Here is a 23,827-nt window from a genome sequence, read left to right as displayed (position 1 = left end):
AAGTCTACGGTGTCAGCACCCTTAGCTCACTCTTTCAAACCAATAAGATGAAGATTATTGCATCAATTTCTATCTTCCAGATCTGCCATCTTAGCCTCAAACCGGTCGATCTTGGTCTCAAAAATTGCTATAGCCCTCTTGTTGCTATCTACTTGGTTGCGAAGGGACTTAAATTCCTGAGAAAAAGCTGAGAAATCAGTACCCAAAGTGGCCATCACAGCAGCAGCCTCAGACAACATCTTTTCATCCGAGAGAACATGTGTTCCAAATTTTGGCGAGTGTGAGACATGCAGGCCTCGCTAATGGCAGACAGGTGCTGATCAATCTTATTTTTTCCCCACTTGGAGGGAGAAGATTCAGAGATTTTTTTTTTTTTTCTCTCCGATGAACTCGACATTCTTCAGACATCAATACGTATATAAAAGAAAGACATAGCAAGGGATTAAACCCTTCTCAAAAAGCAAAATACGCAATGAGAAGCGAGGAGAAAACATCCTAAGTTGTCATCACTCTCACAAGTCACGTTATCCCCCAACTCATAATCGGATATTAAACAGGTAAACACATTTTAATTTTCAAGATTTAAAGTACCTGCTTTTTTGTCAGGTTGTAATTCAGTAGGTGGGGGATTAGGTATAAAAAGGATTTCAAATCCCTCAGCACAATGCGGACATCCCAGCATCCACATGACGAGCTTAGCGATTCAGTTTTAGTAAATGGAAGTACATGTTAAGTTGTTCTTATTTTCTTTGCGCAGGGCTGTCTGCAAATTCTTCTACAAGCTGGGTCTTTTTCTCCTTTCAGCCGTGCGTGTGTGTGTGTGTGTGTGTGTATATATATATATATACACACACACACACACACACACACACACACATATATATATATATATATATATATATATATATATATATATATATATATATATATACACACACACACACACACAAATAATAAAATGAATTACATTTAGCATTACACTGTACTGTATACTGTATATATTACAAACCTGAGGCTAACAATATTTGACAAGTATATTTTCAATAATGTTTAAATGACTTGGCAAAATTATGATTTTTGCTAACTAACCTGCCTTATATCTTTGAGTATGTGGATTTCGTCTGTATGTCAAGAGAATTGCTTATCCACCTGTGATGAATCAGAATCTGTGTGTTTGTTTGTATGTCAAACTTAACAATAATGATGTAGATCATAGTGACCTACTTTTTCCTGTTAACGATTTTAGATTTACATAGTGAAGGTGGATACATGTGAATTACTTTTTATTTCAAGGTCTGTTTTAATGTCTAAAATACAGTTTGTTAAACATAAATATCAAATTTTAAAACAAGTAGAAGCTGTGCTAACAGGGTGAAATGCTACACTGCAGAACAATCAACTATTTAAAAAATAAAACACACACACACACATATTAATCACATCTGTGTTTTTATTCAAACTTCACACTGAATAAAAACAGAGATGTGATTCTTATTACCGAATAAAATACAAATTAAGACTAAACTAGTAGAGGTAACATAACGGAAAGCAATCACATACTTCATAAAATGAACAACATTATCCTCCAGTACTCAATGAACACTATCAAAATAATAATTCTTGCCATTGTCATGGAAATAGACATGGAGAATTCTTTATATCTCTGATCTTCACTGACAGTAAAATGTACTCTCTAGTCACCCAACCTGACGCTAAGCTGAAACATTATTCCTTCAGTGTTTTCAAGTGAGGCTGGATTGCTCAAATAAAAATGCAAATGCATTAAGGCTACAGTGTCTGTCGTCATAACTACACTACCGTTATGCAAATGATACAGGCAGCCAAACAGATCAAGATAACACAACCCCCAGACAAGGTCTAGAGTACCATGCTTTCATTTGAATGAGATGATTTGTAACTGAAAGGTCAACGTTATGGGCAACAACCTCCCCTACCATGTAGCTGCTACCGTATGGTGAATCTAAAATCAGCAAGAGATGCATGGCCAGTCCTTAATGGTAACTGTCTCTAATTCCTTTTAGGAATAATTCAGGCTGTCTTGAATGCAGAAGTACCTTCCAACTGAACGCCTTGTATCATTCTTTTGTCAGTCTGTCAGATCAGCTACGTGGCTTACTGTGACTGAAAGTAACATGCAACAGCAAGATGAAGCTTTGATAAATGACACAATGCTAAGAGGTGCCGTTTGCATAACAAATTATCTGTATTTGGAGGGAAAGCCCAGTTACACAAGGGCTGTATGTACTGCATATCACAGGGGTGAATTGTGCTGTTCAGACCCTGCAGATCAAGCAGATAGGTAGTTGGATAGTGTTTCGGCAAACAGATGGATAGGCCTAAATGTAGTAGCCAGTCAAGACAGCACATATCTGCACTACTTATGATGCTTGATAATGTTGAATCCACTGTCTTCAAAATGTGATGATCATGCAGTGTTTAACTACACACCTGAATATCCTCACTTATCTGTGAACCTAACTGCCCCCTGAAGTGAGGCACCTTACAATATTTTGTTATGCATACCCTGTTCACACTGTATAATGCACAATCATCCCTGAAAATGTGGTGGTGAACAGTCAAAAGCAATGTGTTGATCACGCATTTTTCAGCTTAATAGTGTGATATTTAAACAGTATAGTGTGCCTACAAGTAATAAGTCATTATAAGAATGGAAACACAGACAACACCACCACCTTGATCCAATAAATAAAGTCTTTCACTCTCTATTTTAACTTCGTTGTTAAAGAAGCCAACATCTTATGAGCTAAAGGTTTGCAAACAGACACCAACATAACTAATTATTTTCCTATAAAAAGGCAATAATTGGATTCCTTCATACAGCTTGGAACTGCGGCACTGCATGTGGTACCCATTATCCCTCCCTCTCCTCTCTCCACTCTCCTTTGTGGAGTGCTAACCTGTCATTATATAACTACCCCACCACAGCTGCACTTTGGGAATAGGGTGTCTCCAAACAGAAGTTACTATTAGGAACATCTCCTGGGAACAGCCTGGTTACAATAAAGGCACACACAGCCTACTGTAGCAAACTGAACAGTGACTGTACATACCAACATCACAGCCTCCTGGGACAGAAACAACAGGCATGCTATAATTTAGGTCTAGCCTGTTTAAGTCATCAGGAAAATGCACACCTTCTTGTATTTAGCACCTTATTTTAATAATCTAGTTGAAGCCTTGCAGAAAGAATTGCCTTTAAAAGGGTTAATTACTGTCAGTGTGGTAGGCAATGGCACGTGGTGTGGACATTGCTGAGGCAGTATGCTACAGTGATAGAATTTGTCGGTTTAAGTACAAGGCATGTTAGAACAGATCACCACTCCCTAATTCCTTCAACATGTGAAAACAATGGATTCCTATTAAAAAGTTTCTAACAGGCTCTTGCGCTTTCAGTACGTGAGATCCGACACTAGCATGCATTTTGCCACTTTTAAACTTTTAATTTTATTATCTATACTGCTCTCATTTCTTTACCAAAATATAACCAAAACCAACTGTTTGCGTCAAGATTCCGATTTATACTTCTAATAAAGATGAGACCAATGCTGCTGTGGCAATCACTTGACTTTACATACAACACATATTTTGGTACCTGAAGGCTGCACCTTTTTAGTTAAGGCACACAAACCCTTAGAGACTATGCCAAGAGCTGTGCTTTTTCAATCAACACAACTTTCTGTAAAATGCCTTTATTTTTCTTTTCAATGTACCGTGAAGCCTGCAGTTCGCATGACTGATATTTAGAATGCCTGTACTGGGTGAATGACATTCACATCACGAAAAGATACAAATCAAACAACAGGAGAATTTCACTATTATGACAAAGCTATTATATATATATATATATATATATATATATATATATATATATATATATATAAATATATAATATTTAAAAGCTTCAAAAGGTGCTCTGCTTATATATATTTTTCTCGGATACAAAAAACTTGAAGTCGGGGGGAAAAAAACAATAAATAGTACAAAAAAGTCTTGTAAAACCTATTCATGCAGTAAAAAATTAATGAAATGTGTATACAATTAATCTAATTCACAACATACTGACTAGGTTTGTGCAACTATTTATGTGATCAGAAAATGACTTGGCATAAAGCATTCTGCTGAATAAAAACGCATGCCTTCATTAACAGTGGTGGTTTTCAAAACTTTTGCTCACCCCAAGCCCCTCAAAAACAAAGCATTCCTGGTAGCATGTGGCACTGAAACAGTTAATGTATGGCGAGAGTTTAAAGCAATGTGACAGTGAAAGGGTTCATTTTTATTGGCTTGAAATGGAACTAAAGTAAGGAAAAAAAAAGGCTTTGTAACTTGAAGACAGTAACTCAAAGTGTATCTGTCTCTATGCAGCTGCAACACATTTAGCATTAAGAACTTACATAACCCCACACATATTAAGTTACTACCTTAAATGGTTTCTGAGAAACAAGGCCTTGACACTGTGGAAGTGGCAGCTTTGAAAACAGACTACTTTTTCTTCACGAATGAACTTCACCTAATCACAAAATACACAGAGAGTGCAGTGAGTATGAAGCCAATATCTTGTATTGTTCAGTCTTTACCATCAGAAAACAAGTGTCACAGGTCAAAGTGAAGGGTGCCATTAGATTTTGTGGTCCAGCGGTTAAAGAAAGGGACTTGTAATCAGGAGGTCCCCAGTTCAAACCCCGTCTTACTCACTCATTTGACCTCCTTATGCTCTGTCTTTTGGGTGAGACACTGTAAGTGACTCTGCAGCTGAAGCATAATTCACACACCCTAGTCTCACCTTGGATAAAGGTGTCTGCAAAATAAACGAATAATAATAGTAATTTTGAAATCCTCTCAATTGTATTACTTTCCAGGCTATACTACCAAATGCTAACATGATCATTTGTTGTTGAATGCTAAAATGGAAATGCACCCCAGTGGTTAGAGCTCAGGACAGGTGAGAAGCACATTAAGTTGAAGGCGATGTATTTATTTCACTTGTCATTAAATATATTTACATATTAAACTAGGTTGCACAAATGTTCTGTTGAACACAAACATGATCATGTTTGTTCAGGGATTTGAATACTTGCATTTTTACTTTCAGATCATCCCAAGACTATCATAAAAGCTGCAGTTTTTTAAGATTTATTATTTGTCGGGTATAAATTAAATGAATTGGATTGTTAATTTGTAGTTAAATTTATTTACGAAGCATGCACTTCTTGCCTTTGCAAAGTGTCTGATCTGACTTCTGCAGAAGACTGCTTACTTCTTCCAACTTGCACTGATCCATAAAATAAACACCTCCCTTTATGCAACTTCATACTTGCGCTGTCAAGACACTGACAGAAATGACTCATGCTTTTATAAGCAAGCTGCAATTAACCAAATTGAGGTTACTTAAATGACCCAGATGTGTGTATTCACATACATAGTTTAACTGCACACCTCCTGAGGAATATCCAGGGGCAAAAGTGCAAGAAATTTCAAAAGTTCAGATGTTAGGCAGGACTGTGGTACATAATGCACAGCAAGGCTTGTACACAATAACTTTTGACCACCAATAAGTCTACTTTACAGCTAAACAGCTTTCAGCAGAACTAAAGAACAGGGTATCAGACATGCAATGGTAAAATGATATATTTTAACAAATCACACCATGCTAACAAATGCCAAATGATGTTCTGCAACTGCAGTTTATTTTATTGGGATCTAAATGGCACAAAAGTCTTAACAGTACAGTGGGTTCCATGGAAAATGTCCTCGGTAGCGCGGTAAACTAATGGTACCTCAAGGTACACCACGGTTATCGTGCAGCGCAACGTGACACATAAAATCAATACCAGCAGAGTGTACCAGAGAGCTATGAGGAATTTAATGGGCTGTATACCGCTGTTTGTTCACAAGATTGTTTCGGCTTTACTTTTGTTTAATACTCCTTCTCTCTCTCTCTGTAGGAATATCATGCAAGTACTACATTAACAAATGCATTGCAATTTTTAAATATATTTATTGACTGACAATTAAACCACAAAAGCAAAACAAATTGTAAATTAAAAAAAAAACACACACAAATGCTATTTCAAATTAAATGCTTATGGTATTTTTTTAATGTGAAAACTCCTTTGTAAAAAACAGGGGGATCAATGAATGTTATCGATATGAAAAGCATTTCCTTTGTGCAAGCAACTGGCACAACATGATAACACCTCTAAATGTTACTATCCCTTACACAATGTATATTTATGTATATTGACAATGCTGATTTTATGCAACACACTCACCAGAATGTATAGTTTTAAAAAGACAAATCTGAACTTTCTGAAAATCCACAATTTTTTTTTTTTTTTTAAAACTGTCACTGGGGTAACTTTAACTCACTGTTAAAAGTGACGGGGTGATTAAAGGCAAACAATTAGACTTCCGTTAAAATTATTTTATAACTAGCAACCAAGATTAATGTATACATTTACATTAACAGTGTGCAGCTGTAATTGGTTTACCAAGATCTAGCATAGTAAAAATGTAACATTTACTATGGGAAAGCACAGGTGTTCTGATGTCTCATGGAACAGTTGTGACAACAGGACCTTGGGTGAGTCTTGGTGGAGATTTCATTGTACCGATGAACATGCAGTTACTCGTTCAAAACCATTTTGGGGTATTGTCATCTTTTGGCAAGAACATTTATCAGTTCACCAGAGTCTATACATACAGCACAGTGTCAATGTAAAATACGTCAATGTAAAATACACCAATGTACAGTAACCTTTTGACGGACCCTAGAGCAGGCATTACCAATCATCCTGCAGCTGCTCCAGCCCTGCAGTAGGTGTGCGAGGACTGTTTTGATTTAGTCAAGCAAAAGTCAGTTCACACAAAGCAGTCATTAGAAAATTATTATATCTGCAAATGTGATTTATTAGTCTAACTGCCACCCTGAAGGAAATCCTTGAGAAGAATAGATTACCAAAACAGTTTGTCATCCAATCTGTGCTGTAATTGTCCATGAAAGAGTTGAATAGCCTTGAAATTGACAGCAACATGCAATTCCTTTCCAGTACACACAAGTCGAAGCTGAACACCCATTTAGATCACTGAAATAGGGTTAGCCCACATCTAACACCATTCCAAAATGAAAAAAAAAAAAGCACAAACAGGTTAAGAATTGTGCAAACTATTCACAATGCATGAAAGGAAACTGATCAAGCAAGCCTTGTTTTTTATTAAATTACAGTATCAAGAAAGTTAAGGTGGAGGGTGTCAAGGTAGGAGGCACGATGGACAAAAACACATTGAACAATACTAGCAGTAACGCAACAAAAGCGTACAAGGTACAGTTCTTAGTTAAAATGAGTTATGTACTGTTATTTGTTTTGACTATGCATTTGGTGTACGGTAGTTTACCCTGGTTTGCCTTGTTTATTAATATGCTTTATCATACCTTGCGTTACTTTGCCATGCTTTGTTGCACTTGGCTATGCTTTAACTATGGTAAACTTTTATAAAGGTCATGAGAAACCATAGTTTGCATTTGTTTTAAACACTCAAATCAGTAACAAAGCAAAAGAAACTCCTCAATCAAGTAGACAAACAATTTGGCAGACTCTCAGCATAGTTTTTTAGACATACAATCTCTCTACTATACATACTAAACTAAACAGAGGGAGTGAGGTAATGCAGTGAGGATGGAGATTTTAAATAAACAAGAATGTCAACAAATACACTGGGGAGAGGGTTTAAATGTTTTCAATGGACAAGGCAGTATGTTAAATTGTACCAGCTCACTAGTGTGGTTTTTAAAACTGTTCCTCATTTATCAACAACTCATGCAAATACTGTGTGCCATGAAACTCTCTCTCTCTCTCTCCAAAACCCTAGGGAGATGACATGACCGCCCAGAAACACTATTTTTAAACCTATTGTCTTCTGTGTAGCAAATACCAAGCACTTAACTTGTTTTACCCTTAAAAATGCATTACAACATTTGTCAAGAAAATGAATGTAATCCAGACATAGACTATTTATATTTTTTCCTTGATTTAAACCATTTAGGTCACCAGCTGCTATGCATGTGACTGACTACCAATGCCTGGTCAATGTGGCAAACCATACTGGCCTATGATTGGCTGCAGAACACACAACCCCTGCTTGTCTGCTACACATTGGCCAATTGCTTTATAGACTCAAACAAAAAGCATATAAAGCAAAAAAACTTTAAAAGATTAGCAATAGAGATACACAGTGTTATTTTTAGTATCAACATCCGAAAGGGTCCGTGGCAAAATGCCCTGCCTCTGTGTGTATTTTGTGTTGTATGCTGTGTGTTAATGTTGGTGTATAGTCATTGGTACATGGGATATAAACGGGTCTGTGTAACACAAGTGTTTAAAATGTATATTTGTATTTAGGCACGAGGATTGCACAGCACTTCATGTGCAAGTAAAATGTAATAATATGTGAGCACGGGGAATTGCACTTTATTAATTCACGTGCAGTTGTACCGCGACTCCAACTGAATGATTGATTAGCAATCGAGTCTCGGTACAGCTGTATAAAAGCAGCATGTTTTCACTTACTCGGGGTTGTGAGTTCGGTGAGTGGAGAACGGATGTGGAGAAGAGAAAATAATAACGTAAAGTAAATCATAAATTCAGCTCACCGTGTTTGTCTGTGTAGTTCGTTTTTGTTTGTCTCTTTGTTTTGGTTGCCAGTGCCGTGTCCTGTTTTTTGTACTGTTTTATTTTATAATAATAAACCATGCAGCAGCGCATCCATTTATTTCATCTCGCAGTACTGTGCATTTCTTCTGGTCTGACGTCCCCACTATAGCCATCTTTGTCACAGTCCCTTAAATGAGAATTAAACCATTTAATGTAGTTTCTCTGTGAAGCTTGATGAATACTTTAACCAATTAATTCTCAGCTGTCTAGCCCAGATTCCCTATACCTTTGAGTGCAAACCACTCAGCTCTAATCTCTTTAGCACAGTCTGTCTGCACCTGAATGAGTACTAAAATATTCCTTTCTCATCAGTCCAGCACCGCAACCCTACTAAAAATTGCACACCATATTTATTAAAAGGGCTGTGTAGGCTAGGAGATTGTCTCATTCCTTGTTTAATAATGTGTTTATCTTTTTATGAAAACCAGGGATTACACAATAACTTCTCTGGTGAATTCAAACAGACCATCGTACCATTTGGAGTGGTGTCAACAAAAAAATCTTTTCACAAGCACCAGGGCGCAGCTCAATGTTACCCATGATGCTTTCTCATACATGAAAAACCAAAGGAAAAAAAAACATCTCTGAAACCTGAAATGTAGCAGTTGCACTGTGAAGTAATGCTAACACCCTTATGCATGAATTACACACTGTGGCAATGGAAAAAATGAAGCTCACCCAACTTGAAAAACATCTTGTGACAAGACAGCAAGACTACGCATACCTGGCACTTAAATCTACATGTTCCACAAAATTCTGAATCTACCACGTTTAATTTAACATAGATATTGTGCAAATGTGTATCCAAGATACTGTAAGTGATCAATGTAAGATAATGTACGTTTTCTATCTACTGGTCTTTCAGTGAGCAAGTGTCCTCTCTAAGCCCTCAACTGGTATTCGCCAAGATGTGTGTTATCAGTGAGTGGTTTATGGTGTTTTTAATTTTAAGTATTTTTTTCTTCCTCCGTGTGCAAGCGCTTCCTAAAACTCACTTTCTGCTTCACGAATTTTGAAGAACCACTGGTTCTTTGAGAAAAGACCTCCATAATATCATCTCACAAACCCGCTTATTCGTTTTGTGCAGCCTGTCAAATGCTGTGTCGCCGGGCTTTACTAAGTAACCACAGGCTATAATTAATTTCCAACGCAGCTAACAACCAATAATCATCTTGGCTGATAAACTGACATTTTGTGCTGCCTGTCAACAAATGCTACGTGGGTGTTCTTAACGGGATACAGTTCAGTTGCAAAACACCAACGTAACCAAAAAAAAAAAAAAAAACACACCAAGTCCAACGCCTAATTGATAGCTCTCACCAGTCAACAATGCATGCCTTTTTCAGAAAATGACACAAACTGTTAATAAAACACTGCTCTTTAATTCACTGTTAGTTCTTTTTTTCTCGCACTTGTGCTGTCATAGGCAAACGTGAAACCCGGTATATATCATGAACCGCTTTATATGATGAATTAAGCCGCACAGAAATTATGATATAAAACAGGTTCATCTGTATAGGTTGATGGAGTAAAAATTTGGAAAAATTATGACATGGTTGTACTCAACGATAACAAAAGTCCATATGGCTTTGTACAATGCAAATCTTGCAAAATATTACTGAAATATGACAGTAGAGAGACAGGAAATTCATCTCTGCAGTGGCACACTGAAAAGTGATGTATTCATGCAGCAGTTTTAAAAGCCACAGTTGTGGTGTAATATTTTTTTGAACATTAATTTAGCAGTTTGATATGATATAGGCTTGTCCAAAATGAGAATGACAATTTGCAAGAGCATCTTGTGTGGCTATTTAAGGTAACACAGTTTTGAAGAAGCCTACTGTTGTCTTCTTTTAAATCATGCAGTGTTGAATTACTAGGAAAAGAAGTCAATGAGATATGATTAATTGAGAGTGATTTTTTTCCTTTTTCTGTTATTTACTCTATACTGAAGGTACTTAGTTGCAACAGCGTATGTTTGGAATATACTTGTGGAGAAGGTAGGGTCGGGTATGCATATATTTCAAAGGTCTCGGGCTCAGGTCGGGTTCGGATTTTGTTTGGTTGGGTTGGGTTTGGATCAGGTGTCAAATTTAGGCCCAAGCAGACCTCTACTGTACAGGGCGATTTCAAAGGTACAAATCTGCACCCCATGACCACAGCTGGGTAAAAAAGTTAAAAACACACAATAAAAAAAGAGGCCCAGAAACAATTCTAATAAAGCTAGTAAGGCATAATAAAGCTCTGGTTAGCGCTTCCTAAATAATAAGTAGTTGATTTCAGAAAAAATATAGTGTTGTATATTGTATAAAAAAAGTATAGTGCTATATAAGGGATGTGTCACGCTATAATTTGTTGGAAATCTCTTTTTAAAAAGCTGGCACTTTCTGCTAACTAATGGATTTGGCAATTAAATTCCATCTCTTTCTTCTCAAACCACAAAAACACTGAGAAAATCCCTTCAGGATCTCATGCATCATTTCATGGATTAGGAGATTACATTTTGGCCTTCTGCTAGAAGTAGCTGGGCTGAACCATTCATTATTTTTAATAGCTGTTTTGGTATCAGCACTGCTAATGAATGCTTCCCAAATCAATTAACTCCCTGAAAATACCTTCATTCGTTAGAATTCATAACACTGATGACCTAAATAATGTGAAAAATGAATAAGGTTTTATTTGTTAAAAGGATGCTAGTAAGATTTTTTGTCAACTAAATTATAAAATCGAAGAATGCTCCCCCTCTGTACTGTCAAAAGCTATAGAAGTGAGTATGAAGTTTGGCTGGCTTGGGGAGAAAAGGTTTTTCTTTTTTTTTTTTTTTTTTTTTTTAATAAATGAACCATGTATTGGTGCTGTGTATTAAGTTATTTTGTGGACCTCGGTTCCTGAGAATCCCTGTACAGAAATGGCACAGCTCTACTAATATTTACATCCTGTCTAATTCCAAGCTTTAACTCAGACTTAATGTTGTAATTATAAAGTCTGCTTTGATGGATGTAATAATATTTAGTTTGCATTAAACGTTTCTAAACTACTTTTAAAGAGCCAAAAAATCAATGCTTCCTCCTGTGGCTACGCTGGTGCTCTGATTAAATATCAGCTGTGGGTACAGAAAAACATCTGCATTGCAGCAGGGCAGAGCACTTCTCTGCATCGAAACAAGAAAATGTACGAACGAGAGGACGGCATTATACCCATCAGTGTTCGCCTGGTTCCAACGAGCTGCTTAATTTTAAAACTTTATCCCCATGATTCAGCATCAACAACATGGCTAGCTAACCCATTCCACATCCTAACCACTCACTGTGTAAAGAAGTAGCGTCACCTACCCTCTGTCCTCAAGTCAGTCCACTTAATTTCTGTCCTCTGGTCCTGGTTTCTTTGCCTATTTGTCTAGATTTTAAAGACTTCAATCATGTCCCTCCTAATCCTTCTTTTTTATATCTAAATAGATTCAGTTCCATATCTTTATAGCTCATTCATTTAAGCCCCAGTCCTTGCATCTTTGCAGTGTTTAAAGCACTAGTTAAGGTTAAATGTGTCAACTGCTTTTAAGAATTCAAAGACGTTTCCACTTGTTTTGACTAACTTTTTAATAAAAGTTGAAATCATTACATTTGTTTCTGTTAACACATCTCAAAGTAAAAGTCTCACTATGACCCTTTACCACAAAAAGGCTTACCATCGTTAACCATACCTCTGTGGGCATACCTATATTTTACCATGCTTTATTACACTTTGCAATGCTTTTACTAAGGTAAACTTTTATAAGGCTTATGTGTTGACGTCAAAATAAACAAACACTGGTATAAAGATGACCCACAAATATGCAAGCTGTTCCCGTTTCATTTGGTAAAGCAGTGACGTGTACGGGAGCAGTAAGAACAAACTTAGCTGTAAGACAATGGTTATCAACTTTGTGCTTAAGGTTACCCCATTAGAATTTTAGAATGATATTTTTCTTTTTGTACTATTTTTCAGGTTAATTACCCTTTCAAATTCTCACAAAGTGTAACCCTTGCATGATAACTGATTCAAGGCCCAACCTCAATGTACAAATCAAATCACTTTGTGGTTTGGCACAAGTTTATTTTAAGTACTATACATGTAGGATCATTAACCACCTTGGAGCAGAACACAGTCAACATGTTTATTTTTCTAAACTCAAGTTTCTGTTTTTTTCATCACACTCATTCTATCCTCTCTCTTTATATCTTGATTAGTCCAAGAACTTTTATAAAATCACCCCATATGTTTATTTCCATTTGTATGAAATACATTTGCTATTTCCCTTTCAGTCTTGCTTCAGATGATTTCCTCTTGGTTTGGAACATGTCATCAGTTGAATTAGTCTGACCATATTCTTGACTTACTAGTGTACCTTTGCATGATTGCTAGTTGGTTTTATTCCACTTTAACCTTGTTTTTAAATGCCACCAGAATAATGCCAGGTGGACCTACAGCTATGGCCAAAAGAATTAAGAATTAACACATTTTACTTCATAAAGTCGAACTAAACCTGTTGAACAATGTTACTTTAACCTATTGAGTTACATACAGCGTTGTAGTTTTCCATACACTTAATGATAAACTGACAAAAATTGAAAAATGTGACATTTTTAAATCTAACGTGAAATACTGTACTACTATTATGGGTTCCGGTAGACCGTTGCGATATCACTTTGTTGTTCCTTGATTACATGATGTTACATAAAATATCAATTATGTTCATATACTTTTTTTTTTTTTTTTAATGTCTGAATTCTAAAATTCTAGGTAATGCAAAACTTTTGGCCAAAACACAATACAAGGTTTGTTTTTACAGTGAAAGAGGAACACCTAGTGGCTAAGATGCACTACTACAATATCCCTTGCTTTATCAATTCAGTTATTGCAGCAATGGGGGTACTGTATTTTAACCTACATAGGCAAAGCAAACCTGCAATCATGTCACGCATGCTCTGTTGATTCTTTAATTTCTCTATGTTTTATAGACTTGCTTTGACACTATGTGCCCAAAGTGGCTGATATCAAAGGAATGTGCTCTCAATTAACATCAAGGAGAGATGTAGACGCCTTTTGAAGACAGGTTTCTATGGCAACAGTTTTATTTTTTCATTTCTCCTGCAATGTCACAGACTAATCACATGTGTCTGGAAACTACTCGTGTCGGGGGGCTCCAGGTTTCTGTTTCAATGCCCCTAATTAGTTTCGTTCTAACAGTTTCTTCTGTCTGGCCTGTGTGTCAAATAAAACCTGCCGTCTAACTGTTTGAATGCAATTTAGCAGCCAGTGACGTTGGTTTTATGTCTATTTTGGGAATCCAAGCTGGCTAATTGATCACTGCATTCATCGCTTTCTGAAAATTGATTAGTGCACGGTGCCTCTTCCTGTGGCCAGCCAAGCTTTCTGCCAGTGCTGTGGCGAACAGGAGCCTGGTTTCAAGTTTTATAGACTTTTAAAACTGTCTAACAAGTTCCCTATCAATTGCTCCAGTAAGCATATTGCACTTACTGAAAACATACAGTATGCCAGTTAAATATCCATTTTTTCTGAAAACCTGAAGTGCCCCCTTTGTATTTTTCACACTGCTGCTTTACTTGCGGGGCGGGGGGTAGGAGTATGGCGAAATCCTTTTTAACATTTTTAAATACTCCTCTTAAGGCACAAGAGTGCATGCCTGGCATATATGCTGTGCATATCCTGCACTGTACAGCTTTTCTGGATTGTCAGAGATTCCCTTGAATAATCGTTTCTAACAAACAGTTATTCTATCGACACAGCTCAAAATAATGGAAGTCTTGGTACAACACAATATATGTCTCCTCAGCTCTGCAACTACTTACCAAGACTAGATATCAAGAGGCAAGTTCACAGTAATTCTGATTTGCCCATGTGGATAGAGAATATTTTAAAACCCTCAAGTCTCAAGCAGATAAAAGAGCTGCAAGCAACATCATTATTGTGCAAAGAGCCCTAAGTCAGCTATCAGCGTTCCAAAATTTTAATTTTGTACATGAAACATCAACCAAGAAAAAGGGCCTGTACCCTTTTCCTTTCCCAGATACCATACAGGCCTGCAGAATGCTGTCTGACGGGCATCCTCTGTTCCTAATCTAAGGCTGGCCCATGAACGTGCCAGATTAACTCATATTTTCCAAGGTAGGATCCAGGATTACAGAAATAAAACAGACCCTGGCATAGATACATATTCCAATTTGAGTCTCAAATTGATATCCATAATTTTATGAATGTTTATAAAATATACAAAGGAATAGTTTATACAGGTGTCCAAAAACCTAATCCTTTCATGTTACTTTAATGTGGCATTGCAAAAATGCCAAATGAAATAGAATTACCTAATCCTAATGTTATTGATTGGTCTAATTAAGATTTTTCTTTTTTTTTTTAATTATAGGTGTTGCCGTTCATGTTACAGCTGCTACGCTTAAACACATGTGAAGTACGCAAGCTGTGCTTTATGTTGTGGGATCCAAAATTTGCAAGTGTACACTTGTGTGGGATGGAAAAAGTATACAATTGCACATGGAGTAAAATATTTCCTGCAAATCTGGAATATGTGTAAAAAAAAAATTGCTATTAACCCTAAATATACAGTTGTTTCACATACAGTGGTACATTTGCATTGGGATCAAATGAACGCACTGCCTTGATTGTATATTGTTAAAACTGTGTACACAAACTGCAGGAAACTGAACTGTACCTCAGTAAGCACAACATGATACCTGTATAATGATGCAAACTGTTGATGCAGTAATGAATAAATAACAAACTTTGGTAGTTGATGTTTCAGAGTTTAGTTTTACATTAAGGGAATAGGTCAACACTGAAGTGGTTCCACTACAAGATAGGGTACCTTTAACTGCAATGATCATTTTGGGAGGCCAGAAGCTACTAGCATTTTAAAAATCAGCAAGTCTTTTAAAATCTGAATCCCAACAGTGTACTGTCATGGAAATGTATGAAACGGCCGGAACGCAGAACTATAACTGAGCAGCTATAAATAATCTATCCTTACCGGAATGGAGAACTCCTCAGCCAGATACTTGAGCGTGGCTGCCTCCTGAGACAGCAGACTGCTCCTCTCGCTGAGGTTACCAGGAATACTTGTGTCGAACTCCTTCCGCACAACTGAGGCGATGGAATCGATGATCACTAGCCCTGCCTTCTTCGAGATGATCTCCTCCTCCAAGCCCCCTAACCTGGAAAAGAAGGCAGGAACCCACTTAATGCTCCCTCATTTCATCCCCACTGGACTTGGGTCTACACTGATTCAGTGCACGGATGTTTCACACATGCAGTGAGATTCCCTGAATGCTACTGAACTGGATTTGGTCTATTCTAGGGAATGACACAAAATCTGAAATTTACCCCTAGATGAGTTACAGCAAAATATGATTAGAACCTCAAGGATTCATGACATTGGACTGGAAACATTGTACACTTTACAGTGTCATCCATAAGTATGTGAACACTAATTACACACTGTCTTCCACTTTCCACCACTGGGTCCTTTTGACTGAAGTTGTGGGTGATCATACTGAATTTGCTTAAGGAAATGGTCTGCGTTCACCTACTTATGGAATACACAGTACAAACGTGACACTAGAAAAATATAAAAAATATTATATTAAATCGAGTCATTTGTTTATTTTTTTAACCTGACTGAGAAGAGATTCTCAAGTCCTGATGGTGACCTGTGGAACAAAGGGATATTGAAGAGTTTGATAACTCTAGAGTTTAATTCAGTGAGGGTAGGGAGGCGTTTTAATGGCCTCTGGGATTTATCAAGGGAAGCTCTTCTTTGGGAGTGATAGTTGCTTTAGTGTTTATGTAGGAAACAGAACCATAACTCAACCCAGTAACACCTCCTCCTGGTACTGGGGCACGGTTTAAGCTCTGGTTTTAATAGAAGAGTGCCTTAAACTGAATACCACAACTTCTGCAACAATATGATTTTCCATGAAGGAAGTCTAGCTTGGAAGCAGACTCAACCTTGTTCATCTTTTCAGAACTGTTGAATGCAGGTCTAATTTTTCACAGGCTTATATGAATATACCAGATGAGAAAAGTCAATGTGTTAAGCCTTACCTTTTTAACACATTCTGGCAGGTCAGTTCACGGAATAAGTGAATCTTTTGCGCCATTTCAACTACTCTCTCTTGCAGACTGAAATACTTTGGAAAACGGTTCTGTGCGATCTCCACCAGCCTAAAACGTAACAGGATGCACATTAATCAACTGGTGAAAAAGTCCCATTGTTCCACCAATTCTTTGGTTGTAATCCAATTGAGTTTGAAAAGAAGAGTCTTACAGTATTGAACATTTAAAACAGAATTGTTGATCAGCAAAAATCTTGTAAATGCTATGATAAGTCATGTACCTATGGCCTGTGCTGCATAAAGAAAACTATGCGAGGTTACTGTAGGTTGTGTCCTAGAACCTATAACATAGGTAGTGAATTAGAAGAGGAAACTAAACTCTTCCCGAAAACAGTATTGTGGTAATATAAATAACAAATGTTCTAGAAAACAAGGATTTTCATTTTAAACATGATATCTAGTGCTACACTAGGTTAAAGAAAGTTTGCTTGCCTTGCCTTTCAGCAAGTCTTTCGTTGTTTAACCTCAGCAGTTATAATGTTTACTACTATATATATATATATATATATATATATATATATATATATATATATATATATATATATATATATATATATATATATATAGAGAGAGAGAGAGAGAGAGAGAGAGAGAGAGAGAGAGAGAGAGAGAGAGAGAGAGAGAGAGAGAGAGAGAGAGAGAGAGAGAGAGAGATATATATATATATATATATATATATATATATATATATATATATATATATATATATATACACATTCAACATTTGAATAACGTTACTATAAAACTACAGCACAGGAACCTATAGATGTTAAGATTGAGAAGCTAGAAGATTAACCATCAAGGATCCATAACCATTCCTTTACAGCAGCATGCCGTTAACTCAGTCCCACATAAACATGCACTGTGGTTTCATGGTTGGAGTGTAGGACATGGGGAAACAGATCTCAGTTTTGAAAAGGTACTCAGCCACTAACTGACCCTGGGGTGCTATGTGTCACTTAACCTTCTTGAGTCCACCAGCTGGAAACCTGAAGTTCACTGTTGACACGGTTCAGAGAACATTCCAGACCTGTTCAGTGTCTGGTGATCATTGTGGATGGTGATATTTAAAATCTTATTCTGGCCTACTGCTAAGAAGAGTGCACAATGGAACCAGTTCTCCTCACAGCTTTCAATAGTGTTGTTCTTCTTTCCCCCAATACCCTAATGAAAACTATGTGATAGAATGATCATGTGTGCAATATTGCTATTTAAAAAATAAAAATAAAATAAAAAGTTAAAATATTTGGAAAACAAGTATCATTTTCAGGACTGAACTGGAAAAATGTTTTTAAAAATAACTTCAAAAATGAAGTGCACCAGAATGTCACTCTGTGAAATTAAGCCTTTTTAAGACCACATTAGGAGGTTGGCAGTATCAAAGTGGGTGTTCACATGGTCCTGTATACTGTACGTTTACACAGCAGAGAACCACATAGCCAATTGTGACAAGACTGAGGGCACTCACCTCAAGATATAGCATGTGCCTGGCTGTTTGTATGTACGTTCATGTGTACGTCACACATTTGTACTAGATCTGGGACAATAAACGTTTATTGTGATATTATCTCTCATATGCAATAAATAAGGGGGTTAAGTGCCATGTAATTAAGCTAATGAAAAGCAGACAGCAAAAAGCAGAAAAAAGCAAGAGATTGTGCAAGATAAATTATCCCTACCAACTAGGGATAAGCACTATTAATGGTAGCTAAAACATGATTAAGATAATCGTGATTATCGTAATGACACTTGGTAATGAGTCATTGAATCTGTGCTCTATATATATATATATATATATATATATATATATATATATATATATATATATATATATGTGCCACACTTCTATTTTACATGTAGAAACTTCAGATGCAGTTCACTGTGATCTACCTTTTCATGATACAAATAGAGGTATCTTCTACAGTACCAGTTTCAAAAGACTCTAATAACTAATTAGCCAATACATTTTGACAATTTCAGTATTTTCCCAAGACTCCACGTCAGGCAAGCAGTGTTCCAATTAGTGCTTTCTAAACACTAAACACTATGCCACCTAATAGCAGGTGGAGTTGACTCGAGTAATTCTGAGATTAACTCTTTTAATTTTGTGTTCCTGTGGTACCTTGTATGGAACAGTATCTTCAGTATATAAACTATTACGTTCAGAAGTAATAGCCAGAAAATATACTTAGTGCTTGTAGATAACAAAATATCTCCGTAAGTCTTACCACGTCCATTTGTTATATACAGGTAGTGGACAAAAAAATGGAAACACCTGGGTAAATGAGGGACACCAAGTATATTGAAAGCAAGGGCTTCCACACAGATGTGGCTCATACAATAATTAAGCAAATAACATCCCAGCATGCTCATGGTCATGGTTAAAAATGCTGGACAGGCCTGATTGCCTATAATTATGGCAAGCATGGCTGCAAGAGGAGACCTCAGTGACTTTGAAAGAGGGGTGACTGTTGGGGCGTGTTTGGCAGGAGCTTCAGTGACCAAGACAGCTCAACTTGCTGATGTTCCAGGAGCAACAGTGTCTAAGGTGATGTCGACATGGAACTCCAAGGGAAAGACATCAGCAAAGGGCAACAGTGGGCGGAAGCGCACACTCATCACACCTGGCAATGCACGTTTGGGAGTCCAATGGTGCAAAGAGCACTGGCAATGGACAGTGGAGAAATGCGATATGGTCAGATGAATCATCCTTCACCATGTTCTCGACAAATGGACAAGTGCACATGTGACACCAACCTAAAAAACTCTACAACGTTTGGTTCCAACAGTGAAGGGTTCTGGTAGTTCTGTAATGTTGTGGGGCGCATTTTCCTGGCATGGTTTGGGTGCACTCATTCCCTTAGAAGGCAAGGTCAATGCTAATCGCTACTTAACGGTACTGAGTGATCATCTTCACCCCATGCTGCAGCATTTCTTTCCAGCTGGGGGGTGGGGTGGGGGGGGAGTGTCTTCCAGGATGAAAATGCCCCCATCCACAAAGCACGTGTGGTTGCCCAATGGTTTGATGAACATGACACTGATGTTGTCCATATTTCATGGCTTTCTCAGTCACCAGATTTGAACTCGAGCATTTATGGGATATTCTGGAGTGCCGTCTGAGACAGCGTTTTCCACCTTTATCAGCCAGTGTAAGTTGATTGACTTTCTTGTGGAAGAATGGTGCTGCATCCCTCCTGCAGAATTCCAGAGGCTGGTAGACTCTATGCCACGGCACATACAGGCCGTATTGGCGCCCTACTAAGTGATTTTATATTGGTGTTTCTATTTTTTTGTCCATTACCTGTATGTCTCTAATGCGCAGTTTTGAAAGAAACATGTTACTGTAAACATCTATTTTTATTTGAAACATGGTATCTGCTGCTGCACATGATGCTATGCTTGTCAAGAGCTGCTGTACCTGTAAGTAGGTGATGTTGTGTAAGTCTCTCCTTACTCCAAACAATATAAACTGGTGATTAACTGAGTATATAATTCTTATTCTTGGTTCAATACCTTTCAGCACAAAAGGCAGACTCAGTGTCAATGTATAGAACAGAGCTATCCAGTCCTCCCATGCTGCGTGGTAAGGTTGCTAAAACACTCAGCATCATACAGAACTGACTCTTCCCACAACCAGAGGGTCCCGTAACCTGTAACAGAGAAAATCAAGTGGTCGCACCTCTTACTAACAGCGTACAGGGAAAGGGAACTTGGATTATGGAAATCTGATGCAGTAACTTAATAAATATAGCGGAGGGAGCACCTTCACAAGTAACATGGAGGGAGCATTGGTGCTTCATTTTTACTGCCAATGTGTATAAACAGCAATGCTCACATTGTTTGTTTAAGAACAAGAGCAAATTAAAAGGTGTAGGCCATTACTTTGCAACAATTTCCACTAACTCCAACTTTGTGCCATGACAGTTTTTTTTATTTCTAATTCTAAGCCCTTCATAGCACAAAACAGATCAACCCTGAAAATGGAACCTGAAAGAACAGAAGTGTAGAGAAATACATTTCCAGCCTTACAACATGTTTAATTTGAAAGACCAGTTGTGTGCCAGTGTTTAAATTCAGACACAAACTGGTCTTTCCATGTTTTTAGAGAAGACAGAAAAGAACCCTGGCACTGGCACTTAGTCAGGAGTGTGAATTTGTATTAGTGAAAGCAGCAGCCTCAGTCCCTCCTTTACCTCAGTGAGAGTTCCACTGGCCAGCCCGCCGTGAAGCACCACATCCAGTCCCCGTAGTGAGGTGGGGAAGAAAGCACGGGACCGCCTGTCCCTTAGCTCTAAGGCCTGGGATGGGGAAAAAAACTGAATATTAAGCATTGTTCCACACCACAGGCTCAAATAGGCAAACTGCAAATTATTGTTAGACCAAGGCATTAGTGTAGTAAATATGGGCTACACTTGATTTCTCTCACTATTTGAGTCTTTATTTCTGCACAGTTCAATGTAAATATTGCTGCTGCAGCCTAATATTGAGTCCCCTGGACACCTCTGTCAAAAAAGAGGTTACATCTCGAGATTTCATTAAATACATAACAAGCACAAAGCTATAGTGATCATTTTTAAATAGCTGAATAAAGAACATGCTCAGCCACTGGTATGGCACGTCATCAGAACTACATCATGCAGTACCTGGAGCTCACTTGAGGTCTCCAACTACTAAAGACAATCCTGCTTAGCTTTTGAGATGAGATGCAATCAGGTTTCAAGGTGTTATGGATGCTGGCTGGAGAAGCTAGCTGAAGCAGAAGAAAGCCTCACCGTGACCATTGTGGGAGCACAAGCCAGGCTGACGGTCCGCAGAAGAGTCTGAACCTGCTGATAACTCTGGCCAGCCTCCCTCATCAGCTCCAGGGGACCAAGAGAGAGGAAGTCCTGAAAAAGAAAGAAGCAATATGGAGAAAACAATGCTTTAGCTTCAACAATTCTTCAAGATCTCTTGATCTACCCCTCCTACTATGCACTGGACTTGCCTGACCCAAGGACCACATTACTGGATCATCAGCCAATGCACTATCCTTGCACTATTAATAGGTCATTGTAGATACAACTTGTTGTAACCCTTACTGATTGCATCCTAGTTTATATTGTATTTTAGTAGTATTATTTGCACAATTACTGTAAACTATACTGTATTTAAATATGAATCTTGTAACACTGTACTACACTAACACCTGGAATTCACTTGGATAAATACATCTGCTAAATAAATAAACAATAATAATAATAATAATAATAATACTAATAATATTAATACATTGAGGACATGGTTACACATGGAAAGCTTTTTAATTTGCCCATATGGATCCTTCAAGTAGAAGCATAAGCTTATAAAAAGTTTATTTGAAGTCAGCATTATTAGAAGACTGAAGGTAAACTGGAGACCACCGTTCCTGTTGACAAGCCAATTGCCTTTTTTTTTGCCTGACCAGCATATGCAATGGATGTTACCAAGCTACTGAACCTTGCCTCTCCTCAGGGAATGTCTGAGCCGGGATCATTGAGGCGCACTGATGAGCTAGCCCAAGCTGTTTTATCCCTGCTAGAGGAGGGCGTGCAAAGACCAATGGCATAGCCAATGCAGCACTCTCTCCAGCCAATATTAGCAATTCATCACAAACAATCTTAGAATCACACTTAAGAATGTACTGCATATCGTGCACTAACAACAAGCTACCAATCCCAGTACTGAAAATTATCCAGAATGCATCCAAAATGGTAGTACATCAAACAAGTTACAGTACAAATCTGTCTGCACATCCACGCCAGAGAAGCGATTGGCTAAGTCCAGGATCTGGGGACACCCAATAACCTTTAGCTATATTTAGCTGTTGCCTTGGGAGAACATAACTGGACATTTTAAATAGCTGTGAAAAAAATAAACAGGCACAGTAAACGTATGTTACAAAGCTCATCCTGTTGTTGAATTAACAATGCTTGAAGCAAGCCATCATTAGGTAGCACAGGCTGATTTATAAAGGCACTAGTAACATTATCTTTGTCAAAATGTTTGACTAAATGTTTTAATAAAGATGTGTTGTGCTCTTACTAAGGTGTAATAAAGCCGTTAACTGTCTAAATCCAGAAAATGGTTAAATCCGTGCTTGTAAAATTAATGGTAAGACAGTTATTTAATTGAATTAAACATTGACACGCAAGAAACATCTTAGCAGGTGTTGGCAAACGGCATATTGTATGTTCTCTTATCTGAAAAGCATTTTACTGAAAAATATTACTCCAGCAAACCTGCCGCATGCTGTACCCTTCACAGTACTATAACCAATGCTACCATCATCTGCGCTAGGCAGGCAATATGCTGTAACTCTAGTTTATGCATGCTGTGTAGAAAATAAAACAGAGCAGTAAAAAGGAACAGTACAAATAAGACAAATGTTTGGACTGTTGTCGATGTATGTCTTGTTGTAAGCGGGTTTCTGAAATTCGCTTTGCATGTCAAAAAAGCAATCTTTTTGTAGAATTAATTTGGTTAAGTTTCTGACCTGCGATGCACTGCAACGCAAACTTTGCATGCTGCACTACAACTAGAACCGCAATGCAATGCACGTACCTGGCAGGTTTCGATCTGATGGCGGTCCAATCTGTCGCATAATTCGGGAAGCATACCTGTTCGCCTCAATTTTTTATTAGCCATAGCCGATACTATATCAACTGCAAATAAAGTGCGATGTCAGCTTCAGGAAAGTAGAATGCATTTAAGTTAACAAAACAACGGTTCCAAAAAACAGTCTAGTTTTGAAGAGTGGACATTATACCATAATTTATTAAAAATTATCGATATTCATATATATATATATACTATATATATTAATATATAAATAAAATATATATATATATATATATATATATATATATAAAT

At 37.5% G+C, this 23,827-nt stretch overlaps 1 protein-coding gene across 1 annotated transcript in view; it reads right to left on the bottom strand.

Moving 5' to 3' along the window:
- Positions 1-23,688, bottom strand: part of rad51b (RAD51 paralog B) — a 131,214-nt gene extending 107,526 nt beyond the window's left edge. The window contains exons 1-6 of the mRNA XM_041276860.1: positions 23,519-23,688; positions 21,712-21,825; positions 21,133-21,237; positions 20,453-20,589; positions 16,869-16,988; positions 15,796-15,979 (exon numbers count right to left, since the gene is read on the bottom strand). Of these exons, the coding sequence (XP_041132794.1) occupies positions 15,796-15,979; positions 16,869-16,988; positions 20,453-20,589; positions 21,133-21,237; positions 21,712-21,825; positions 23,519-23,602 (744 nt within the window). The 5' untranslated portion in view covers positions 23,603-23,688. The remainder of the gene's footprint in view (positions 1-15,795; positions 15,980-16,868; positions 16,989-20,452; positions 20,590-21,132; positions 21,238-21,711; positions 21,826-23,518) is intronic.
- Positions 23,689-23,827: the final 139 nt, after the last annotated feature.

The sequence above is a fragment of the Polyodon spathula genome, chromosome 17, assembly GCF_017654505.1.
Source record: "Polyodon spathula isolate WHYD16114869_AA chromosome 17, ASM1765450v1, whole genome shotgun sequence".
Classification (NCBI taxonomy): domain Eukaryota; kingdom Metazoa; phylum Chordata; class Actinopteri; order Acipenseriformes; family Polyodontidae; genus Polyodon; species Polyodon spathula.
This window is presented reverse-complemented; position numbering and strand designations above follow the sequence as displayed.